We start from the raw sequence: 21,068 nt of genomic DNA, 5'->3' as shown, positions 1-21,068 counted from the left end.
TCTTTGCTTTTTTGCGGGGGAAGGAGGGCATATATCTCAAAGGAAACTAAGTCTCTGAGAATAACACAAATCCGTGGTTTCTTTTGGTGCCCTTCGAAGCTACATAGCAAAACTGCGTATTCTTTCCTCTGTCACAAGTGCTGCTTGGTCTCTTGAAACTTGCCTGTTTTATCCCAGATGGGAATAGTTGAAACCCAGCAGCAAACCACGGATTAACGCATTTCGCACTAAGGGAGGCTATGGTGTAACATGTATCAGAAACAATAGTCATTTTCTGTTCATTAACGTGCTGTAAGAAGTTTTATTTCGTGACTGCAGGTAACTGTATGATTCTTATAGTTAATATTTGCAGTAGTCTTATGAAGTCAACCAGGCTGACCCCTTGGGTTTGCAAAAGGTTGTGTGAAGCCAGAGGGGGATCGCGTCGTGGGTTCAAGGGCAAGGTACAAATCGTGCGTAGCAAAGCCAGAACCTGAGCCCCCAGATCTAGCGGCTCCCTGAGCCAGTCTGTGGAGCCACCAGGCTGTTTCTGTCGACACAGCTGCAGAGGTGCTTGGGTTCAAACGTCTCAGCCTTCCAATGGACACTAACCCTTCCACGCAATGCACAGCCCCAGCGCTTTTAAAAAATGTGAACAGAAATTCAAGAGCAGGACGCCAATGCTTCACAATTCAGTTCCTCCTAAAAAGGACAGCCAAGAATACAGCTGTAAGCGTAGCCGTCCTGATACGGCGAAAGGCAAAAATCCGAAGTAAAGGGTCCCTTTCACAGGCGGGAGTATGTGTCATTATGTCAGCTGGCTGAGTAAATTTAAACTTGCATTTAATCCCTTTTTGATTTGTTCAACAGCTGCAAACGTATCAGAGCTAATCTTCGCCATTTCTGCCCCTGATGGGCATGATTTCAGTGTCATCTTCTCTTTAATGGCGACTACTTTTTCTCAGATAAATGGACAAGTCATCCGATGCGGCAGATAGGAACAGTGGCATCGGGAGGGCTGGCGGCATCAGGGGAGACTCGGTTGCATTTAAGCGGGTCATTAACCCACCGCGGGAGGTGGGTGCGTACACTTGCCATGGATCCGGCCCCCTCCTCCGTGATGCTTTTTGCGAACATCAGCCAAGAAGATAAAACACCGGGCTGGTTGCATATTAGCTGTTTTTTTCAAGTGTCTGTTGTGAGTTGAGTTATTTGTGGGTTTGGGGCACAAGGCTTGGAGAAAAGCTCGGAACGCCGTGAGATTGCCGGGTTGAAGTGTTTGTGGCCGAGGTTCTGCGTGCACATGGGTCCAGATCACTCCAAGCCAACGTCTCTCCATGGAACCAGATACACAGAGAACTGCCAAGGTAGAACCAGCCTAACAGGAGAACTGGGGACGAGGTGACTGAAGACCCAGGGACATGCCTTTTCCTAGTTGTGGCCAAAGCAGGCACCTCCCCAAATGCTCATTAGGAAAAACTCTCCGAATTCACATTTAGGGATGGACATCTCACAGAAATACAAGGCAGAGCTTTCTCTAGCTCGTCCTGCAAGCGGATCTTTCTGGGGAGCCCCAGGTTTCTATTTCCAGTGACCTCTTGGCCACCTGCGTACCTCAAACTCAACAGGTCCAAAGCCAAATTCATCATCTTCGCAGCCACCCCCCACCTCCCCCAACCTGTGGTCCCATCAAATCTGACATCGTTATCCATTCAGTTATACAGGCGTAAGTCTTAAAATCTGTCCCCCTTTCCTCTCCCTCAAATTCTTACGGGCATTAATTCTCTGCTGCTACTTACGAAACCTCTCTCCGCCCTGCCCCCTCCTCTTTATTACGTGAACTCAGGCCCTCAACTTCTGTCACCTGAATTTCTATGACCGCCTCCAGGCGTGGGTGTCTCCCTGGCACTGGCCACAAAAGATCCTGGTTCCCGGAACCCCTGCTCTCCCGAGTCCCCACTTTGCAGCCGGCTGAACAGCATGGTATCAAAGTACTGATAATTTGTCTTCTCCCAGAGAGGAAGCGGGTTCTCCCACGGGGGTGAATTCCGCACTTCTACCTTGATTTTCAGCCTGGGAAGGATTCCCAATTTATAACTCGGTGCCTTTCCGAGGATGCCTGTAGGCTATTTTCTACAACGGAGTGGTATGACAGATTATCTTCATAAGAGTCCCAGACCTTGGAATATGCTGGAGTCTCCAAAAGGGCTTCTGACGGAGCTTCTCCCTGTGCGTACACGCTGACCTTTCTAAACAAGAACGCAGCTGTCCATCACCCATGCGTCGCTGAAGCAGACCGACTCTCCAGCCCCTCCTTGCCTTTCTCCTTTCCTTCAAATATCTGTATGTTACATCTGTATAACACGTGTACAGTTATATAGGAGAATAAAAGCAAAATAGAACCACTTGATAAAAGAGACCGTGGGAAAGATCAGCTGCCTTAAGCCAAGATCTAAGAATTCATGGCGTGGACTCTTAACCCTGTGTCACGGAGCATCGGCGTTTGGGCCGCCACCCAGCATAGCTTGTTACTTGGCATTTATATACGCTTGCGCTGCGATGCATATTCAAAACATCTGTGAGGGTGAGGGCAGAATTATGGCCTCCGTTCAACCAATTAGGGAAAATAAGACCCCAATATATTAAATAACGTGAATTGGAACTCACGGAATTTTGCTTCATCCTCTAAGCCAGGAAATAAGCATGTCCTCCTTGGAGGGTGTGAAGCTGGCTGCAGGACGGTCTCAGAATGACAGGGTGGAGGGCTAAGAACCTGCCTTCACGGGCCCGTTATTTAGCCTCAGAGGGACTTGACCCCCGCAGTTCTCGTCAGTCAAATGACCAGGAATGGTCACAGTGGCATCAGGGTCTTGATAATTACCTAACAAGGAAAACGGTCAGAGAAGAGGGAACTGTCCCTTATTACGGATGAATTATCTTCACAAGAATCCTTGAAACGGGTATTATTTTTCCTCATCAAGATAAGGAGACGGGGGCCCAAGATGTTTAGGTAGATCCTGTCCCCAGGCATGGCTGGTAAGTTATTGTATCTGTTCAGCCAGATCTGACCCCAGTGGCGGGGCCCTACCCCTTACACCACGCAGCCTCCGTCTCACAAGGGACATCAATGCAGCGGGGCCAGGGGACCCGAGTTGAGATCGCTGACACTGGCCCATGTCGGCTCCACGCCTGGCCGCATCTGCAGCACCAGCGTCCATCTGCAAAGGACAGGTGCCCCCGGCCCTGGGCAGGAGGTGTCGTGGAGAGCAGCCCTCCCAGGCCTGACCTCGCTGCTCTGGAGCTACCCAACTCAGTGCCGTGACAGAGTGCCCCCGCGGGGGACAAAGCAACCTGTAGTCCCAACGCTTGGCGGCCCTACTGGGAACCACCTTGGCGGAGGAAGGTGCACCTTCAGTGGGAAAGCAGGCGTTTTCAGAAGCTGAGATGCGTGCTGGTGGTCCGACTTGCGAGAGACTCGCCGTCTCCCGACAAGGGGGGCGTCCAGTGGGGAAGCGTTCTGCCCTGCCCTGTGCTCTCTCCTCTTCTACAAAGAACCCTCCTCAGTCTCACCGGCCCCTTTGTGTCACCCTGAGCTGCGTCACTGCTGGGACTTAAGGGCCGAAAGCCACTCTCCTGTCAGCTGGGAGGTGTCAACAGCTTTCTCACTTGTGAACGCCATGCTACGAACTCACCATCATCGATGGATTCGGTTGTTGATTCGTGGATATTCATTGGCACTTGCTAGGTTGTAGGTACCATTTGAAGAGGTAGGAGGAGAGAAGTGAACAGGTGAACAAGCACCATCCCCAGCTTCCAAGTCTCTGTCTCTCTCTTACACACACACACACACACACACACACACACCCCTCATCCCATCTTCTGAGGCTGGTGGGTCCACCTGCCTTCCAGTTCCAGCCCCTCCCACCTCAGGGAGCTCCCTCCCTCTAGTGTCCCCTCTCTTTCTATCTTAAGCTGCTTCTCCACTGACCCCTCCCCTCCACGCCCCTCCAGGGTGCTTCCACCCTCACAAAAGAAAACACCCTCCCTGGCTTGTCTCCTCCTACAGCTACCACCCCCGTGTCCCCTTCTGTTCACAGCAGAGGTTCCGAAGGTTGGACTTGCTGCCCCCTTTCCCACGTCCCATTGATCCCTCAGTCTCTGGGGGCCCAGCTTCTGGTCCCGTCACCCCGTGGTCACTGGAGGTCTCTGGGCACCAAATTCCACAGGCGCTTCTCTGCCCTCCCCTGTCTGAATCACATAATGTCATCATCTGTCTGCCCCCAACTCGCTCTTCGTTCCCTGACACCTCCTTGTCTGTGCGACGGACGCCACCACCCATGCAGCCCCCTCAAGCCAGGAACTTGAAAGTCGGCTTTGACATCATCTGCTGTCTCCCCCACCCCGCTCCCTTCTCTGGCCTCTTATTCATGAATTCCTCTTGTTTTCATGTCTTTAAGAGCTCCATCCCTTACTTCCCATGCACACCCTCCCTGGCTCTAATTAGGGCCTACATAAGCCTCTGCTGGTCCTGAAATCTCCTTGTTCATCTCTGCTTCTGGTCTCGGCCCCTTCCACTCCATCCTATGTGTCGCCACTGAGCACCTTGCTGGAATTCTTATCTGACACCCCCCCCCCTCGTGGTGTTCCTGGCTTTCCATTAGCGTGCTAAGGCCGCCCTCCGCATGTCCCTTGTGACCTGACTTGTGCATGCCCCCCCAGCCTCATCTCTCCCCACTTCCTGCCCCGTCACACACATCCGTTACAGCAGCCCAGTGATCAGTGTCTGACCGAGATCGAACTCAACGACAAGACCCTTGTTTGATGCTGTGAGGCAAGCTCCCCAAACCGAGAACCATGACCCTCTGGTAGTGTCCACCAGGCAAGCTTAAGACACAGGTCAAGAAAAAATAGAAGGAAAATATGCCTACCCACCCAACCCACCCAAGGGAGCCCCTCTGTCCTTCTTGGATGCAAGTTTATGCTCAGGACGATTCCTCCATGTCTGGGCTGTTCCTTTCATTGTGTGTCCTCCAGGCATGTCCTGGGAGCTCTGGTCATAGACACTGTTAGTAGGAGAATAAATAGAGATTAGATGTGTCTCCTCAAGCTTAAGAGTTTCACAAACAATAAACAAAAGTGAGCTACAGAAAAGAAAGAGAGAGAGAGAGAGAGAGAGGAGATGCCAGGAAGCTTTGATCTGGGAGAGGGGATTTTACAATTGAGTTCATGACCTGACCGTTGGTGTCTTTCCTGGCTGATTAAGACAGCCAGTGCTGTTTCCTGTCGCTCACGGTAACAATGATGGCACGGATCTAAAACGAGATGCCTGCTAAGCAGAACTTGCTAGATCTCAACTGGGTGTCCCAGTTAGGATTTTCAGCACGGTTGAAATTCTCAACATCAGAGATATTTGGCCGCGGAAACTCACAGCAGTATTAATTATCCTTCTCATTACGATCGCTCCTTTTTGCTACCAAAAGCAGGCCTTCCAAATGTGACATTTGTGTTCATTACAAAATGAAATCACTGGGCCATTTAATTAACACTTGCTGTAAATAGTCAGCGATTCCCAAGTGCCAGGGGGTGGATGTGAGAGGGAGGGGGAGGAGAGAGGGGGCCCCGTGGAGGAAACCTAGCTGACGTCATCTCGCTGGATGGAATTCCACCTGCCGCCCCCTGAGACTTCTACGCGTTAAAGGGGACCAGACACCCCGAGGCTTCAGAGCCTTCGGTGTTTAACATGCCCAAACATGTAATAGCACAGCACATATTTATTCCTACTTAGACCTTCTGATAATATATCCTCAGCTTAGCATCCTCTGGGTTAGGTTGGGTGTGGCATCAGTCATGGTACTGAGCCAGGTTTGATCTTGGCCTAGAACACCGTCTCCTTTGACTCCAAAAGAAGCCCTAAGGGACTTCCCTGGTGGTCCAGTGGTTAAGATTCCGTGCTCCCAATGCAGGGGACCCAGGTTCAATGCCTGGTCAGGGAACTAGATCCCACATGCCACAACTAAGAGCCCTCATGCTGCAACTAAAAGAACCCTCATGCCGCAACTAAAGATCCCACGTGCCACAACTGAAGATCCCGCGTGCCTCAACTAAAGGTCCTGCATGCCACCACTAAGACCCAGCACAGCCAAATAAATAAATAAGTATTTTTTTTAAAAAAAGAAGAAGAAGCCCTAAGATTCAGTCCTACTGGGAATTCCATGGCAGTCCAGTGGTTAGGGTTTCACACTTTCACTGCTCAGGGCCCGGGTTCAATCCCTGTGCAGGGAACTAAGTTCCCACAAGCTGTGCGACATGGCCAAAAAAAGTAAAATGATTCAGTCCTACTAAATATGCCGAAGAGCCTGTTTTAAATTGTAGGTTTTATTAGTACTCAGGTACTTGAGGCCAACAGATCAGGAGACGACTGCCATTGAAAAGAGAGATTGCTACTCAGTTCCCAAGAGGAGGGGATGCCCCCCATGCCAGGCAGGGCCACGTGGGGAAGCAGCAGGCTCGGCCAGGAGGCACGGGGAGTGGGGGGCCTGTGGGCACCAGCCTTTGTTGAGGTTTCTGCAGGGAAGAATGGGTGAGGCAGGGTCGGCAGGCTTAGGATTGGCTAGCTTGGATAATGTCAGCAGGCTTTGGGGCCTGTTGCGACTGTCCCAGGCTATCCACTTGCTGGCCCGGGGATGATTAAGGCAGGTGGATAGCGGCCTGGAATGTGAAATCCCCACAGGGGAGGCGAGGAAGTGTATGTGGCCGCTGGATTGGCTGGTCTGCCTGCAAGAGGTGTGCTCACAGGTGAATCCTTTACCATCTTCAGGAATTGGCTAAGCCTGGGAGGGGCCGTCCCTCCAGGGTCAGCAGGGCCCCAGACGTCAAAGCATCCAAAACGCATAGTTAATGCAGAATCAGACTTGGAGTTGTCCACACAGACCCTCTGAACCTACGAGACATCGTTCGTTTCCTTAGGTTTACCCAGGGACCTGGGATTTTCGTTGCGAAGCGGGTCTTTGAGGAAGCCCTCTGCGCTGGTAGGTAAGCCAAGGCAACATCGCCACCTACTGCCCGAAAGGAGGACCCTTGACCAGGCTCTCAGGAAAATCCGAAGGAACAGAACTGGCATCCAGACTTGGAACACACACCGTCAACCTTCCCCGTTTCCCTAGAAGTGTCTTGTCCGGTAGTGTGCGCTGGGCCTCGGTGGGGAATTGAGATGTCTGAGGTGTGTTCTTCTCTGGGCACTTTTGTCTCACCAGCTCCCTAGCGCAGATGGAAAGTTTGGCCTGAATTAAATATCCAGGGTTACAGAACAATAATATGACGAGCCTGGAACTCACAGGGTTTCCCAGGCTCTTTCTCGGTGAGAGAAGTTAACAGGAAACTGCTTTCCAGTTTCTTTCAAAAGGAGGTGATTTTTTTTTCCCGTCCATCTCAGAATATGCTCGTTATTTCCTCCACCTTCCCGTCTCTTGTGCAGCCAGGGAACAAATACTATCTCAAAAGGCATAGAATTTGCCATCTCGTTTCAGTTTTCCATGATTAGAGAGTTGGAAAGGGAAGTGTTAACTTTTTTTCCTTAACATGCTGTTGAGGAGAAAATGAGGGGCAGGGGGGCAGGATGGCTTCGCTCCTTAATTCTCAAGAATTAAAGCGAATGGGATCAAGATGTAAGGCAGTGCTTTGAAAAAATGAAGTTATTTCAGACCCATCCGCTTTAGACTCAGAATTATTATTCCAGAGCTAAGGTCACTGACTGGCGAACTCTAGAAGCCTCTGCTGTTCCTCTTCTGGCTCTAGGATTGAAAGTTAGCAGCAGCCCTGCGTGAGCAGCTTTGCACGGTCGCGGTGAAAGAAGGGGCAGGCGGACAGGGGCTGGGTGTGGAGTATAAGACCCCCAATCATAAACGGTCTAGGAAATCATTTATTATGTTTTCTCCCTCTTGCATTGTCTTCTCTGCCCATTTCACTGTCCAGTAAGAACCCCCACCAACGGGGTGTGGAGAGGAGAACAGTTGGAAGCATCTTTCATTCACAGAACCTTAAATGTTGGTGCCAGGCTCCGGATTAGTGCTGGGGATGCAAAAATGAATGAGATCTGGTCCCAGGCCTCGAGGAGTTAAGCAGCCTACTAAGAAGGCATCTCAGGGAACAGAAAATCACGGTCCCGTGGGGCCACACGATAAGCAGAGGTTCGTCACCGGAGCCCAGGAGAGGAGGTCTTCTGTGGGGACCGTCCGCAGGGTCAGCGAAAACCTGTGGTGACCCTGAGTGAGGCTGAAGGGAGCAGGAGTGAGCTGGGGTGTGCAGGAGGATGGTTCTGGAAGTGAGAGGAATAGCTCGGACACAGGCACAGAAGCAAGCTGATCTGTAATAGGCCACGCCTGCAGCTCGCCCAGCTGAGTTGGCTTTGCTCTGAGCCACCCAGAGCCCCGTCCTGAGCCTCGGTCACCCTTTCCCCCTCCCCTCCTCTGCTTCCTTTCTCTTCCCTTGCATCTGTCTGCCTTCCTTCCCTCCTTCTGACTTTGCTATTCTGACTAGCCCTTGCCAAAAAGTTTACAACGGATGTAGACTTTTTAATTACATCAAATGTAACTTACAGTCCGTATCAACGGATCAGATGTGAAACCCGCGGATATGTACTGACTGTACTGCACCATTTTATTTCCTTCTTAAAATTTTGTTTGTTTTAATTTATTTATTTATTTTTGGCTGTGTTGGGTCTTCGTTGCTGCACACGGGCTTTCTCTAGTTGCAGCGAGCAGGGGCTACTCTTCGTTGCGGTGCGCGGGCTTCGCGTCGCGGTGGCTTCCCTCGTCGCGGGGCACGGGCTCTAGGCGCCCAGCCTTCAGTAGTTGTGGCACGCAGTCTCAGTAGTTGTGGCTCGCGGGCTCTAGAACGCAAGCTCAGTAGTTGTGGCGCACGGGCTTAGTTGCTCCATGGCATGTGGGATCTTCCCGGACCAGGGCTCGAACCTGTGTCCCCTGCATTGGCAGGTGGATTCTTAACCCCTGTGCCACCAGGGAAGCCCTGCTGCACCATTTTATATCAGGGACTTGAGCATCTGAGGGGTTTGATATCCCGGGGGAGGGGCGGGTCCTGGAACCAATCCCCTGTGGATACCAAGGGAAAACTCTGTTTTGCTTTGAGATGTAGAATTTGCTTCTATATTTCAAGTCTCCGTTACTAGGGGAGTGAAAGTAATACAGCTTTACAGTTCCTCTGAGACCACCTCAGACCCTTTATGGAGACCTCCATGACCTAGAATACTTGCTCCAAAAGCCGGAGGCAGGTGCTTTTTTTTGGGGGGGGTAGGGAAGGGGGTGATGGTAGAGATCAACCAGCCAACTCGTTGCCAGGCTTTGCATGAATAAAGACTATATTGTAATTTCCACACATTTTATAGACCCTCCATGATGGTAATTGTCAGACTAATATCGGTGGATTGAAAATACCTACTAATCTCTGAAGCTACTCTGGATTCGATTACGAATGTAAATGAATCTGTGTTGTGTTCATCACGACAGGTCTCTGCACACATCTGTAAAATGGTCAAAGGTGTTGTTTACTTAGTCTGTCGACACGAGGCTGCAAACTGGGGGGCCACGGGCTTGCCCAAGCCCGCGCACACATTTTTTTCTGCCTTACGGTGTTGGTGTGTTGCTTTTGCTATCGTTGTGGTTTTCATCTGAATTAGGTTCCAGTATTTGAAAGCAGCAGACTTCTTAGGTGGGGAACTGCTGACCGTGTCCTGCTGTCTTTTACAGACCGGCAAGCAGAAGCCCAGCCAGGTTCTGGGACTTGCCCTGAATCACACAGCGCAGGGCCCAGGTCACTGGGCTCCCGGCTTCCTCCCCAGGATCCTTTCCATCACGCCGTAACGCTGTTCTGGACGATCATAGCACTTGTTTCTTCTCATTTCACCTCCTGCCCCCTCTTGGGGCCCCCAGTTTCCATGAGGCAGGTACCCCGTGCCCTCCAGGGGTTGCCACCCCACTCAGAACCTCTTCGCCTCCAAGGCTCTGCGTGCCAATCATTTCCTTCTCCCCTCTCATCACAGCTCCCTCAGTGCCGCTGCTCCTTGGACAAGTACAAGTGCCTTACCTAATTAAGGAATCGAATAAACTCCAGCGTCGATGATGTGTAAAGGATCGTTGAATGTAAACTTAAGTAATTTCAGTATGTGTTGTCTTGACAAAAATCCATAAGCTTCATCTGGATAAAAAATCCAATTCTCATTTGGCTTCACGTGCATGAATATCACGGCTTTGAGAACACTAGCCACAGCTCTCTGGGGGTGCAGACGTCAAACCCCACCTTGCCATCTTCACAAAGATCTGTCAGAACCATCTCAAGGAGAAATAGGGCCCTTTTTTCGATTAAGCAGAAGAAATGATCTTTTAAAACTCCAGCTCAACAGCGATTAGGACAAAAAGTAATGCAATGGAAACAAATGACATTATAAAAAAAAATTGGAAAGCAGGTAATGAAAAAGGAAGTAAATGGTCAAGTTCAAGTGTACTCTTAGGGGTTGATGGCAGGCCGGCTCTCGGCCATGAGAAGGGCTGTCACGATGGTCCTAACCCGCAGTAAACGAACTTGAAAAGCACCGTTTTCTCTCAAAAAGGAACGGTGGAAGCAATCGATGATGCCTTTTTCTTTTGTTCCGGTTGGATTGGGAGTGCTTATCCTCAAGTCAAATCGTGTAACTTGGAGGACACTTGATTTTCTGCCTGATTGGTTGATGCTTCTGTAGTTCACTGGCGGTTTTTCTCTTCCAGGTTCTATATAGAGAGCATCTCGTACCTTAAGGACAATGCCACCATAGAGCTCTTCTTCCTGAACGCCAAGTCCTGTATCTACAAGGTAAGAACTTCTTCTTCCTGTTCAGAGTTTTCCGTTGAAATCTGAAGGTCTCCTTTGAAGCTGGGGAATCGCAGCTTGTTGCCCCTAATGCGATTTTATTGATTAGTAGCAGTAATTTATAAATTATTGACTCTAAAGGAATGAGAGCTCCGTGGAGCCACAGCTATCGGGTGTTCATAGCCTGACTACTTCCAATCCTATCACTGTGTTTTAGCTCCGTGGAGGTGTTCCTTAGCTTGATTTTAGGGGTCTCCTGAACTTGGCAACTGTGGCCAAAAGAGGGAAACCCAGACCAATGTGACAAATGCACTAGGTCTCACAGTTACAAATGAACCTCTTATAACCACATGCATGGGTATTGGATCATTTTTGGATGTTCTGGAAGTATCTCTCAAAAGGATGCTATTGGCACTTTGGGTGAGACCATTTTTTTTTTTTTTAATTGAAGTCTAGTTGATTTACAGTGTGTTAATTTTTGCTGTACAGCAAAGTGATTCCGTTATATATATATAATATATATATACATTCTTTTTTGTTTTCTTTTCCATGATGGTGCATCCTAGGAGACTGAATGTAGTTCCCTGTGCTGTACAGCAGGACCTTGCGGTTTATCCATCCTGTAGATACCAGTTTGCACCCGCTCATCTCAAGCTCTTCCTCCAGCCCTCCCCCAACCCCCCTCCCGCTTGGCAACCACAAGTCTGTTCTCTGTGGGGTGGGACAGTTTTTTTTACCGTCATGAAAGTTACCATGGCCTCCATCGATAAGTGTACAGTTCAGTGGTACTAAAGTAGGTTTACCTTGTTTTACAGCCAACCTCACACCCATCCACAGAGCTCTGCATCCTACAGAACTGAAACTCTGTACCCCGTAAACAGTAACTCCCCGTTCTCCCCACCGCCAGCCCCTGGCAGCCTCCTTTCTGCTTTCTGTCTTTACGGACTTCACTACTCTGGGTACCTCGTGTGAGAGGCGTCACGCGGGATTGGTCCTGTTGTGACTGGCTTATTTGACTGAGAGCATAATGTCCTCAAGGTTCATCCACGTTGTAGCTGGTGTCAGAATTGCCTTCCTTTTTATGGCTAATATTCCATCGTACGCGGTTACCACGTTTTGTTAATTCATCCACCGGTCGGTGGACACTTGCGTAGCTTCCACCTTTTGGCTGTAGTGAATCATGCTGCCGTGAACGTGGGTTAATAAATTTACCTGCTCAAGTCCCTGCTTTCAGTTGTTTTGGGTGAGTACCCAGAAGTGGAATTGTTGGGTCATATGGTAATTCTATTTTTCATTTCTTGAGGAGCTGCCCTACTGCTTTCCATACTGATGCCACCATTTTATATTCCCACTAAAACAGCGTGTAAAGACTCCGTCCTGCGCATCCTTACCCCCACTTGTTATTTTCTGGGTTTTTGTTTTTGTTGTTGTTGTTGTTGTTGTTTAATAACAGCCAGCCTAGGAATTCCCTGGCTGTCCGGTGGTTAGGACTCTGTGCTTTCACTGCTGAGGGCACTGGTTCAATCCCTGGTCGGGGAACTATGATCCTGCAAGTTGCACAGTGCGGCCCCCAAATAAATAATAGCCATCCCAGTGGTATTAGGTGGTGTCTCCCTATGGTTTTAGTTTGCTTTTCCCTGACGATTAGTGATGTTGAGCAGCTGTTCGTGTGCTCTTTGGCCACCTGTACATCTTCTTCACGGACACGTCTATTCAAGGGACAGTTCTTAATTGTCCACGTGCTTATAGTGTCTCCTTTCACCGGATAACCCAAAACGCCCACAGAATCCTGCACACACCCCATCCCGGGGGAGAGGGGCTTGCAGAATACCGCTCCCTGCCCTGGGTTGAGAACCATAACGAGGAGAATGTATTTAAAGTAAACACCCGCGCTGCACCCGCCCTCCAACACGCCCCCTCCTGTCTCAGGAGTGCAGCCTTAGGTCAGCTCATTAATGACCAGGGAGGAGGATGGCTGATACTTAACGCCCAGGGCACCGTGGTGGGCTTGGTGCTGAGCGCTTTCTGTAAGTTGTGTGGCTGCCGCTTTGCACCACCTCTGAGATGAATACTATTCTTTATCTTAGTTTTCCCCGTGAAAAAGATGAGGCGCGGGGTGGTTATGAGATGCACCCGGGGTTGCATATCTCCTGAATGGCAGTCAGTCAGGGCTGAAGTCTGCAGCCTGATTCCAGATCACAGATCTCACCCGCTGGGCGGCACTGTGCCCTGGAGGGCAGACTCTCCTTAGAGAACTTCAAAGCCAGGTACACCTGGTGTAACACGGTCAGTGGCTGTATTCAGGGGAGATCCTGCTGCCTGTATTTTCCTGTCTAACGAAACCTACTTTGGAGGGCTTGCAGCAACTGACTACACATTAAAGCACACACACAGGTGAAGCGGTCTGTCGGCCATCACCAACTTCCTTCTGGAAGTTCTTCAGCACCTCACTGCACAGAAAGGCTCCACTGAATGCAAATGTTCAGAATCATGGAGGGCGTGGTAGTGATCAGATTCAGTTCTGTGAAAGAACCTCGCTTGGTGACAGCTGCTGAACCAAGACTTAACCTGGGCTCGAGCCCAGCACACTCAGACTACGTACAGTGTTTGGGGGGTTTTGCTGAATAGAAGAACAAAGGCGCTGCATGTAGTTCCAGGGACTTGCACATTCCTGCCTCTCTCTAAACCCTCATTTTCTCATTATAAAGTGGAAATAATAATACCAGTCTTACGTACCTCATAGGTGGCAAGCGTCTCTGAGCGTGTTTGTTTAATCCATGTGAAAGCACTTTGGAAGAATTCAGGAATAGAAAGTGAGGACTGTCCACCAGGGGGCAGACTTGGGCAGTAGATGCCTGGGAAGTCGCTGATGGGGTGAAATCGCCCTCAACCCCAGCAAGTAAAAAGGTGCCCCAAACTGTGCTTATAGAGACCCCAGGGTTAAGGGAGCAGACATGGTTTCTCTCGGAGTTGTTCAGTTCAGTCTAGTCACAGATGCTGAGCTGCAGGTGAAGATTTCAGTGCTTCTGAACATAACGATCACAGAGGGCTCTGGGATTAGTGGGAAGATTTTTTAAAAGAAATCCCCAGAACTAAAGAGGTGATGCATTCGGAGCCAGCCACATTTAGGGTCCGGGTGCCCACAGCCATCAGCCTGCCTGCTGACCTGGGTGGCGTGTGCCCTTCTGGAACCCCAGCTGTCTCTTCTCAGCATCTGTCCGGGAGCTTAGTGACTCGCGTCCGGGAGCCCGAGATGGCTCTTCTGAAGGTTACGAAGGAGACAGGATCGCGTCACAAGGCCACCCGTCTCCTTCCCGTCATCACAAATAATATTTTCATCTGCACAAGTTGACACTTAGAGTCTATAAAAATTTTTTCACTTATCTTTCATTTTTTTGAGGCTCATGAATGGGGTGGAATCATCAGCTTTACTGAGGGAGGAAACCGATGCTGGAGAGATTTAGTAACTTAGTGAAAGACAAGGAACCAGAAGTGGTGGAACAGGCACAGTTGTAAATATGTAAATTTACATATTTACATATGTAAATATGTAAAGATGGCGGAAGGCCCTGGAGTAGAATGGTGGCAATTAGGGGTTTAGACTCCGCGGCTCACAGACTTGGGTTCCCTTCCTACCTCTGCCTCTTAGCAACTGCAGTACATGTGGACACCTTCCGTGACGTCCCCAAGCTTAATTTTCTTCTTTGGTTGAACAAGGATATTAAAAGACCCAACCCACCACCTTCTTGGGGAGATGAAGCAAGATAGACTTGAAGGTGGTTAGCACCCCAGCAGGCGTGTTATGAGCTCCCGCGGAGATAGAATTGCTCACTTGGAATCAGATCTGAGTTCATCTTGGCTGCGATTTTCTGTGCGCTGCCCGCACTGCCCTCTGGCACTTTGGAGGCCTTGATGGACCTGAGAGTGGTGCCAGACACGTAACCGGTAGGTGATGCTGATACCAGCTGACCCAGCGCCCTCCCTGTGTCCTGGGGAGCGATTCCTACAACCTACTAGAAACTAAGTTGCTCAGGTACCATAAGCTGTTTATTCCCGCTTCCTCCAAGTCCTTACTTCATTCGCTTTTTTAACGCGTTCACATTTATTTTTATCACAGCCCCCTGCTCTGATACCTGGTTTCTCCTGTTTTCCATCTTTGTCATATGCTGTGGTTGAGAAGCCACATGGCTCTAGGAGGCTGTTTATGAAAAAGAGCCCCCCTCCCCCCCACCTCGCTCCTGAGGCTTCCAGCAATTTTAGCTGTTTCTTCTGGTATTTGCCTCTCTCTGTTTCTAAATAATGGGGCACAGAGTGTTATTCCTTGATTTATCCTTTTTTGATGTACTGAATTCCTCATAAGGTAGGTGAGGACTGAGGTCTCCTATGCAACCACCCACACTTTCCTTTTCCCATTTTCCCAGTATGGCGATAGCACAGTTCTGGGCAAGAGCCTTACCCATCAGCATTACATTATTATGACTAATCCAAGTAGCATCCTAAGGTTGTGATTCCTTTTTTAGACAACCAGTTATTTTACCTAAAGGTAATAATAATTGCCTTGCTGTTACTTGTTTTAGTTTCTATGTACCCATCTTTTTTTTTTTTTCCAAAAGCTACAGATTCCCAAATGTCTACCGACGTTAATTTGCATATGCATCAGATAATTCACCCATTCCTCTCTTCAGCTTGGTTTTTGTGGCTGCTGCCTTTGTCGTTTTTCCAGGCACCTCCCTTTTAGAGTCCTCTGTCCTTCTGCTCCTGTCTGGACGCGGCCTCATTCATAGCCCTCAGCCCAAGATGCCCCTTTCGTGTCCCATCCTCCCTTCACCCCAGCTCCGGACTGGGTGCCCTGCTTCCTGGATCCCGAGTCTTCCTGTGTTTTGTTTGACAACATTGTTTCACTGGAGAACATCCTGCAGTAATCCAGAGAAAGCGAATATGAGAAGTAAAATGTTTGGGTCCTTGCAGGTCTGAAAAAGCCTTTGCTCTACCTTTATATCTGGTTAATGGTTTGAGTGGATGTGGAAATACAGAATGACTTCTCTCGGAACATCAAAGGTGTTGCCTCAGAGTCTTTGAGAGTTGCTTTGGTGAAGTCTGTAGTCCGTATACTGTATGTGGACTCCCCCCCACCTCCATGACCACCCGCGGGATCTTTTAGGATTTCTTTATTCCTCTTCATCTGAAGTTGCAGGATGGTGCGCCCTAAAGTAGGTCTTTGTAAGCCCACTACGTTGTGTGTTCAATGGACACTTCTAGTCTGGACGTTCGTATTCTTCAGTTCTGCAAGGTTTTTTGTATTGTTTCTTTAGTGATGTCTCTCTGTTTCCTCTGTGCTCTCCTTCTGGAGCTCCTGTTAATCAGATGACGGGCATGGCCTCCTGCTTTGATACCTGGTTTCTCCTATTTTCAATCTTTGTCATTTTGTTCTACTTTCTAGAAGACTTCCTCAATATTATCTTTAATCTCCTCTATTGACTTTTTTTTTTCTTTGCGGTACGCGGGCCTCTCACCGCTGTGGCGTCTCCCGTTGCGGAGCACAGGCTCCGGACGTGCAGGCTCAGCGGCCATGGCTCACGGGCCCAGCCGCTCCGCGGCATGTGGGATCTTCCCGGACCGGGGCACGAACCCGTGTCCCCTGCATCGGCAGGCGGACTCTCCACCACTGCGCCGCCAGGGAAGCCCTCTATTGACTTTTTAACCTTTGCCATCATGTTTTGAATTTCCCAGACTTACTTCATATTATCTGATTTTTCTTTATATACATGTAATCCTATTATTGTCTTTGAGCCTAATATCCTTTTATCACTCCAATACTATTAATTATCATGCATGTTCTGTTTCCTTTGTGTTCCTTTCCCGTTCTTTTTTTTTTTTCTGTTTATTTATTTTGGTCTCTGTCTTTCATGTAGGAGGCTTTCCATCCATATTTAAGAGTGAGGCACTCAAAAGCTCCAAGCGCCGAGGTGGGGATGCTCCTCTGTGGCCGTCCCCGTGCAGTGTCCCAGTGGCAAGCTGTTTCTTTCAGTGGGAACCCTAAGTATCAGTGCTTGGTATCTTTTCTCGTGGCTCTTCATTGTCTCCAGAGGATGTAATGTCTTACTTCCCTCCTGGGATGTCTCCTCCCACTTCAGGGTCTTGGGGACGGAGTGACCTCCATTGGGGTGTAGACCCCCTTTCTAATCCATGAGCTCTCGGTCTAACTTCATCCTAGCTTCCTACACATCATCCTCTCCAGAGAGCAGACCTCTGATCTCTTCAACAGCACAAACGCGAGGAAAGGTGTTGTGCTTTGTACATTTGTTGTGTCATTTTCCCCAAACCACGAATGCCAGCTGGGAATCGACACAGGAAAGCAGAGCTCTCCTGCCAAGTTCTCCATCTGGTCCTCTCTCTCTTGGGAGGTGGCTTCCTCTGTCAACTGGAGAAGGCCCATCAGTCAGCCCCGTGGGGGGCAGTGGACTTGCTATACTAGAGGGAGTGCTGGGGTGGACGTGGACTCTAATCTCAGCACTTTCACCACCTTCAGGATTGAATCCTGCCTGCTTGGAGTTCTCCACTGGCAAAGTGAGCCTGCTGTCAAAATTAGTCACCACAGTAATTTTCAAAAGCTCTGCAGACAACAAGTGCTAGGTCATAAAATGTCCGTGTTTTTTTTTTTTAATTTTTTAAAAGAAGGATTCCCTTAGATGATAGATCTTAAAGTTATAAGGGAAATATAGAATTCTGAAATCCAGCTTCCTTTCATCTTCAGAGACATACCTTCCGAGAGATAAGAAAAGAGGCTCCCAGGACTTCCCTGGTGGCGCAGTGGTTAAGAATCCACCTGCCGATGCAGCGGACACGGGTTCGAGCCCTGGTCCGGGACGATCCCACATGCCGCGGAGCAACTAAGCCCGCGCGCCACAACTACTGAAGCCCGCGTGCCTAGAGCCCGTGCTCCGCAACAAGAGAAGCCCGTGCACCACAACCAAGAGTAGCGCCACAACTAGAGAAAGCCCGTGCACAGCAACAAAGACCCAGCGCAGGCATAAATGAATGAATGAATGAATGAATGAAAGAAAAGAGGCCCCCATGCTGAAGGACCTTCCACTGCTGTTTAGTTCCTCAGAGGAGCAATTTGATCCTTAGATGCTTTAAGTTGGGTGAAGTGAGGGACTGGTCAAAATAACTAGCTGCCCTGTTATGAATCTCATGTTTGAATGGAAGGGCTTTGACCATCCACTCTTTATATACATCCATCACATTTAAACGCTTGATCTCAAAGTTTATCTTGTCCGAAATGATAACCAAAGAAACAGGGCCCGTGGTCACCATCTGAAGACGCACAGAAATGTGTCTCCTGGGTTGGAGGAGAAGTTGGCACCAGCATTTTTCTGAGTGAATTTTGACAATCACCTTCCACTGACCTCTCACTAAACAAGGTGCATAGTCAATGCTCAGTAAATTGTTTTTAATGGCTTCGTTTCCAATCCCAGGGAGAAAGGATTTGCATATTTCCTAGGAAATTACCAAGTTTGGAGCCTACATGTACCCACTGAGAGCAGATCATGTCAGAAAAACAAACAAACTTAAAATTCCTCCGTTCTGTGCGCTGGGGGGGTCTTGTCCAGCCTTCTGTGCCTAGATATCCTCATTGAACTAAGAGCGTCACGTATGATGGAAGTCTAAACAGTCATCCCTGGGCCAAGTTTGCTGCTTTGGTCTAAACACCTTCACTCTTGCTGAAATGAAAATAAGCAATCTTTATCTAAGATCTTCCAAGAGATTTGCTAAGGAGCAGAGGATACCTCATCTGAAGATGAGAGAAACAAAAGCCCAGAATCAAGTCCCACAGGACAAAGGAACCAACATAAACATTTGTCTCAGACTCACAGAATCCTGGTCCTTATCTCTTAGATGGAGGATTGCCAGCGTGGTGTGTGTGCTCACGTGACAGAGAGAGGAAGGGAAGGAGGACAGGGAGGGACTTCCATCTTCAACTCTCTAGAAATAAACATATGCACACCCATCATCTGGGCTGTGCCCGTGACCTCTACCGGGGAGATTCCTCTGCATCGTGAAATGGACTGTATGCAGTGGACAGCGGGAGAAATACCCGGGCCACCCAGTGAAAGAGTGCCCCAGAGAAACAGGAAGGGACTTGGCTGATGAAAAACTGGCAAAGGGCTCAGAGAGGAATTGTGCAAGATCACATCAGCCTCACCGGGCTCCTCAGCCCCTGATTGCCTGGGGCACCTTCCCGTAGCCACTGTAGGTTGTGCAGTGAGACAGGGCGTCACGTGGGCTCAACGAGGCTGAATGTGGGTGTCAGGACCCACTGGGATGTTATATGTGGTGAGCGATACACACACACAAGTAGACACACACACAATGCTGCCCACCTCCTTAAAAAATAAGTCTTAGGGCTTCCCTGCTGGCGCAGTGGTTGAGAATTTGCCTGCCGATGCAGGGCACATGGGTTCAAGCCCTGGTCCAGGAGGATCCCACATGCCGCGGAGCGGCTGGGCCCGTGAGCCACAACTACTGAGCCTGTGCGTCTGGAGCCCGTGCTCCGCAACAAGAGAAGCCGCCGCAATGAGAAGCCCGTGCACTGCCACGAAGAGTAGCCCCCGCTCGCTGCAACTACAGAGAGCCCGTGTGCAGCAGCAAAGACCCAACGCAGCCACACACACACACAAAAAGATACATGCACCCCTGTGCTCATTGCAGCACTATTTACAAGAGCCAAGACATGGAAGCAACCTAAATGTCCATCGACAGATGAATGGATAAAGAAGATGTGGCACATATGTACAATGGAACATTACTCAGCCATAAAAAAGAATGAAATAATGCCATGTGCAGCAACATGGATGGACCTAGAGATTATCATACTAAGTGAAGTAAGTCAGACAAAGACGAATACCATATGATACCACTTATCCATGGAATCTAAAATAATGATACAAACGAACTTATTTACAAAACAGAAATAAAGTCACATACGTAGAAAAGGAACTTATGGTTACTGGGGGGAAAATGGGGGGGAGGGATACATTGGGAGATTGGGATTGACATATACACACCACTATATATAAAATAGATAAGCAACAAGGACCTGCTGTGTAGCACAGGGAACTCTATTCAATACTCTGTAATGAGCTTTATGGGAAAAGACTCTAAAAAAAGAGTGGATATATGTATATGTATAACTGTTCCGTACAGCAGAAGTTAACACAACATTGTAAGTCAACTATAGTCCAATAAAAAGTTTTTTAAAAAATAAAATAAAAAAGATTCCAATAAATGCTAAAATATGCTGAAGAACAGACAAAATTATGGAGTTCAGATGATTCAGAAATACCAATAAGTGAAAATAAATAATGCAGACCCAATAGTTGTAGTGAGTCTCAGAGTTTCCAAATCACCTCTACATTTCCGCCTCACCAGACTCAATACAATAATTGGAAAAGAAATTGTTCTCCCCATTCTACTTAGGAGGAAAATGAAACTCAGAGAGGTCCAGGGGTGTATTTATTCAATGCCCCAGAGTAGAAATAGTCTTAAAGGGGATGGCAAGAAACCATCCTCTTGAGGCGTTTTGTGGGTACAAAGAAAGATGGTTGCAGGGGGTGAGGATTTACTAGGAAACCCATGGGGCAGCCCTGCGGGTCATTGTGCTTGGACTTGGCGAAGGTCATTCTCCTCGAAGTCTTTTCAACCTACCATGTGGTTGCTCATCACCTTTTCTGTTGTAAAGCTCTCATGAATCTTCCATGAAAGCTGGGATTGCTCTCCTTCCTGACCAAGGAGGGAGGCTTTTCATTAAGATTCTCAGCTGAGTCTGAAGATCACCACAGGGCCCTCGGAGCGAGGGGGTCGTGACGAGTTCCTCCAGCTCTCAGGGCTTTTGGAGACATCCTTACCCCTGTCCCTGGGGATTCTCGTGGGGCTCTCTCTTTGCAACACTCAGAGACCCTCAGAATGGAGATCTTTTTGAGCATATTGTTAACTGTGAGGCTGCTGATATATGGCCCCAGGCCTCCTCCTTCAGCCGCTGGTAGAACAATGCAGAGTGCCGTCCTCCCCGGCCCTGTCTGAACACACACACACACACACACACACACACACACACACACACCACACCACACCACACACACACACACACCACACACACCACACACACACACACCACACACACACACACCACACACACACACCACACACACCACACACACGCACACACACCA

General features: G+C 49.0%; 1 protein-coding gene across 12 annotated transcripts in view; it reads left to right on the top strand.

Annotated features, from left to right (window-relative positions):
• The window catches only part of FRMD4A (FERM domain containing 4A), a 663,610-nt gene that overhangs the window by 530,577 nt on the left and 111,965 nt on the right, over positions 1-21,068 (top strand). For all 12 annotated transcript variants that reach the window (XM_067030461.1, XM_067030468.1, XM_067030469.1 and 9 more), the window contains one exon: positions 10,755-10,839. In XM_067030461.1, the coding sequence (XP_066886562.1) occupies positions 10,755-10,839 (85 nt within the window). The remainder of the gene's footprint in view (positions 1-10,754; positions 10,840-21,068) is intronic.

The sequence above is a fragment of the Kogia breviceps genome, chromosome 3, assembly GCF_026419965.1.
Source record: "Kogia breviceps isolate mKogBre1 chromosome 3, mKogBre1 haplotype 1, whole genome shotgun sequence".
Taxonomy (NCBI): domain Eukaryota; kingdom Metazoa; phylum Chordata; class Mammalia; order Artiodactyla; family Physeteridae; genus Kogia; species Kogia breviceps.
The sequence above is the reverse complement of the archived record's forward strand: the minus strand, read 5'-3'. Positions and strand labels throughout refer to the sequence as shown.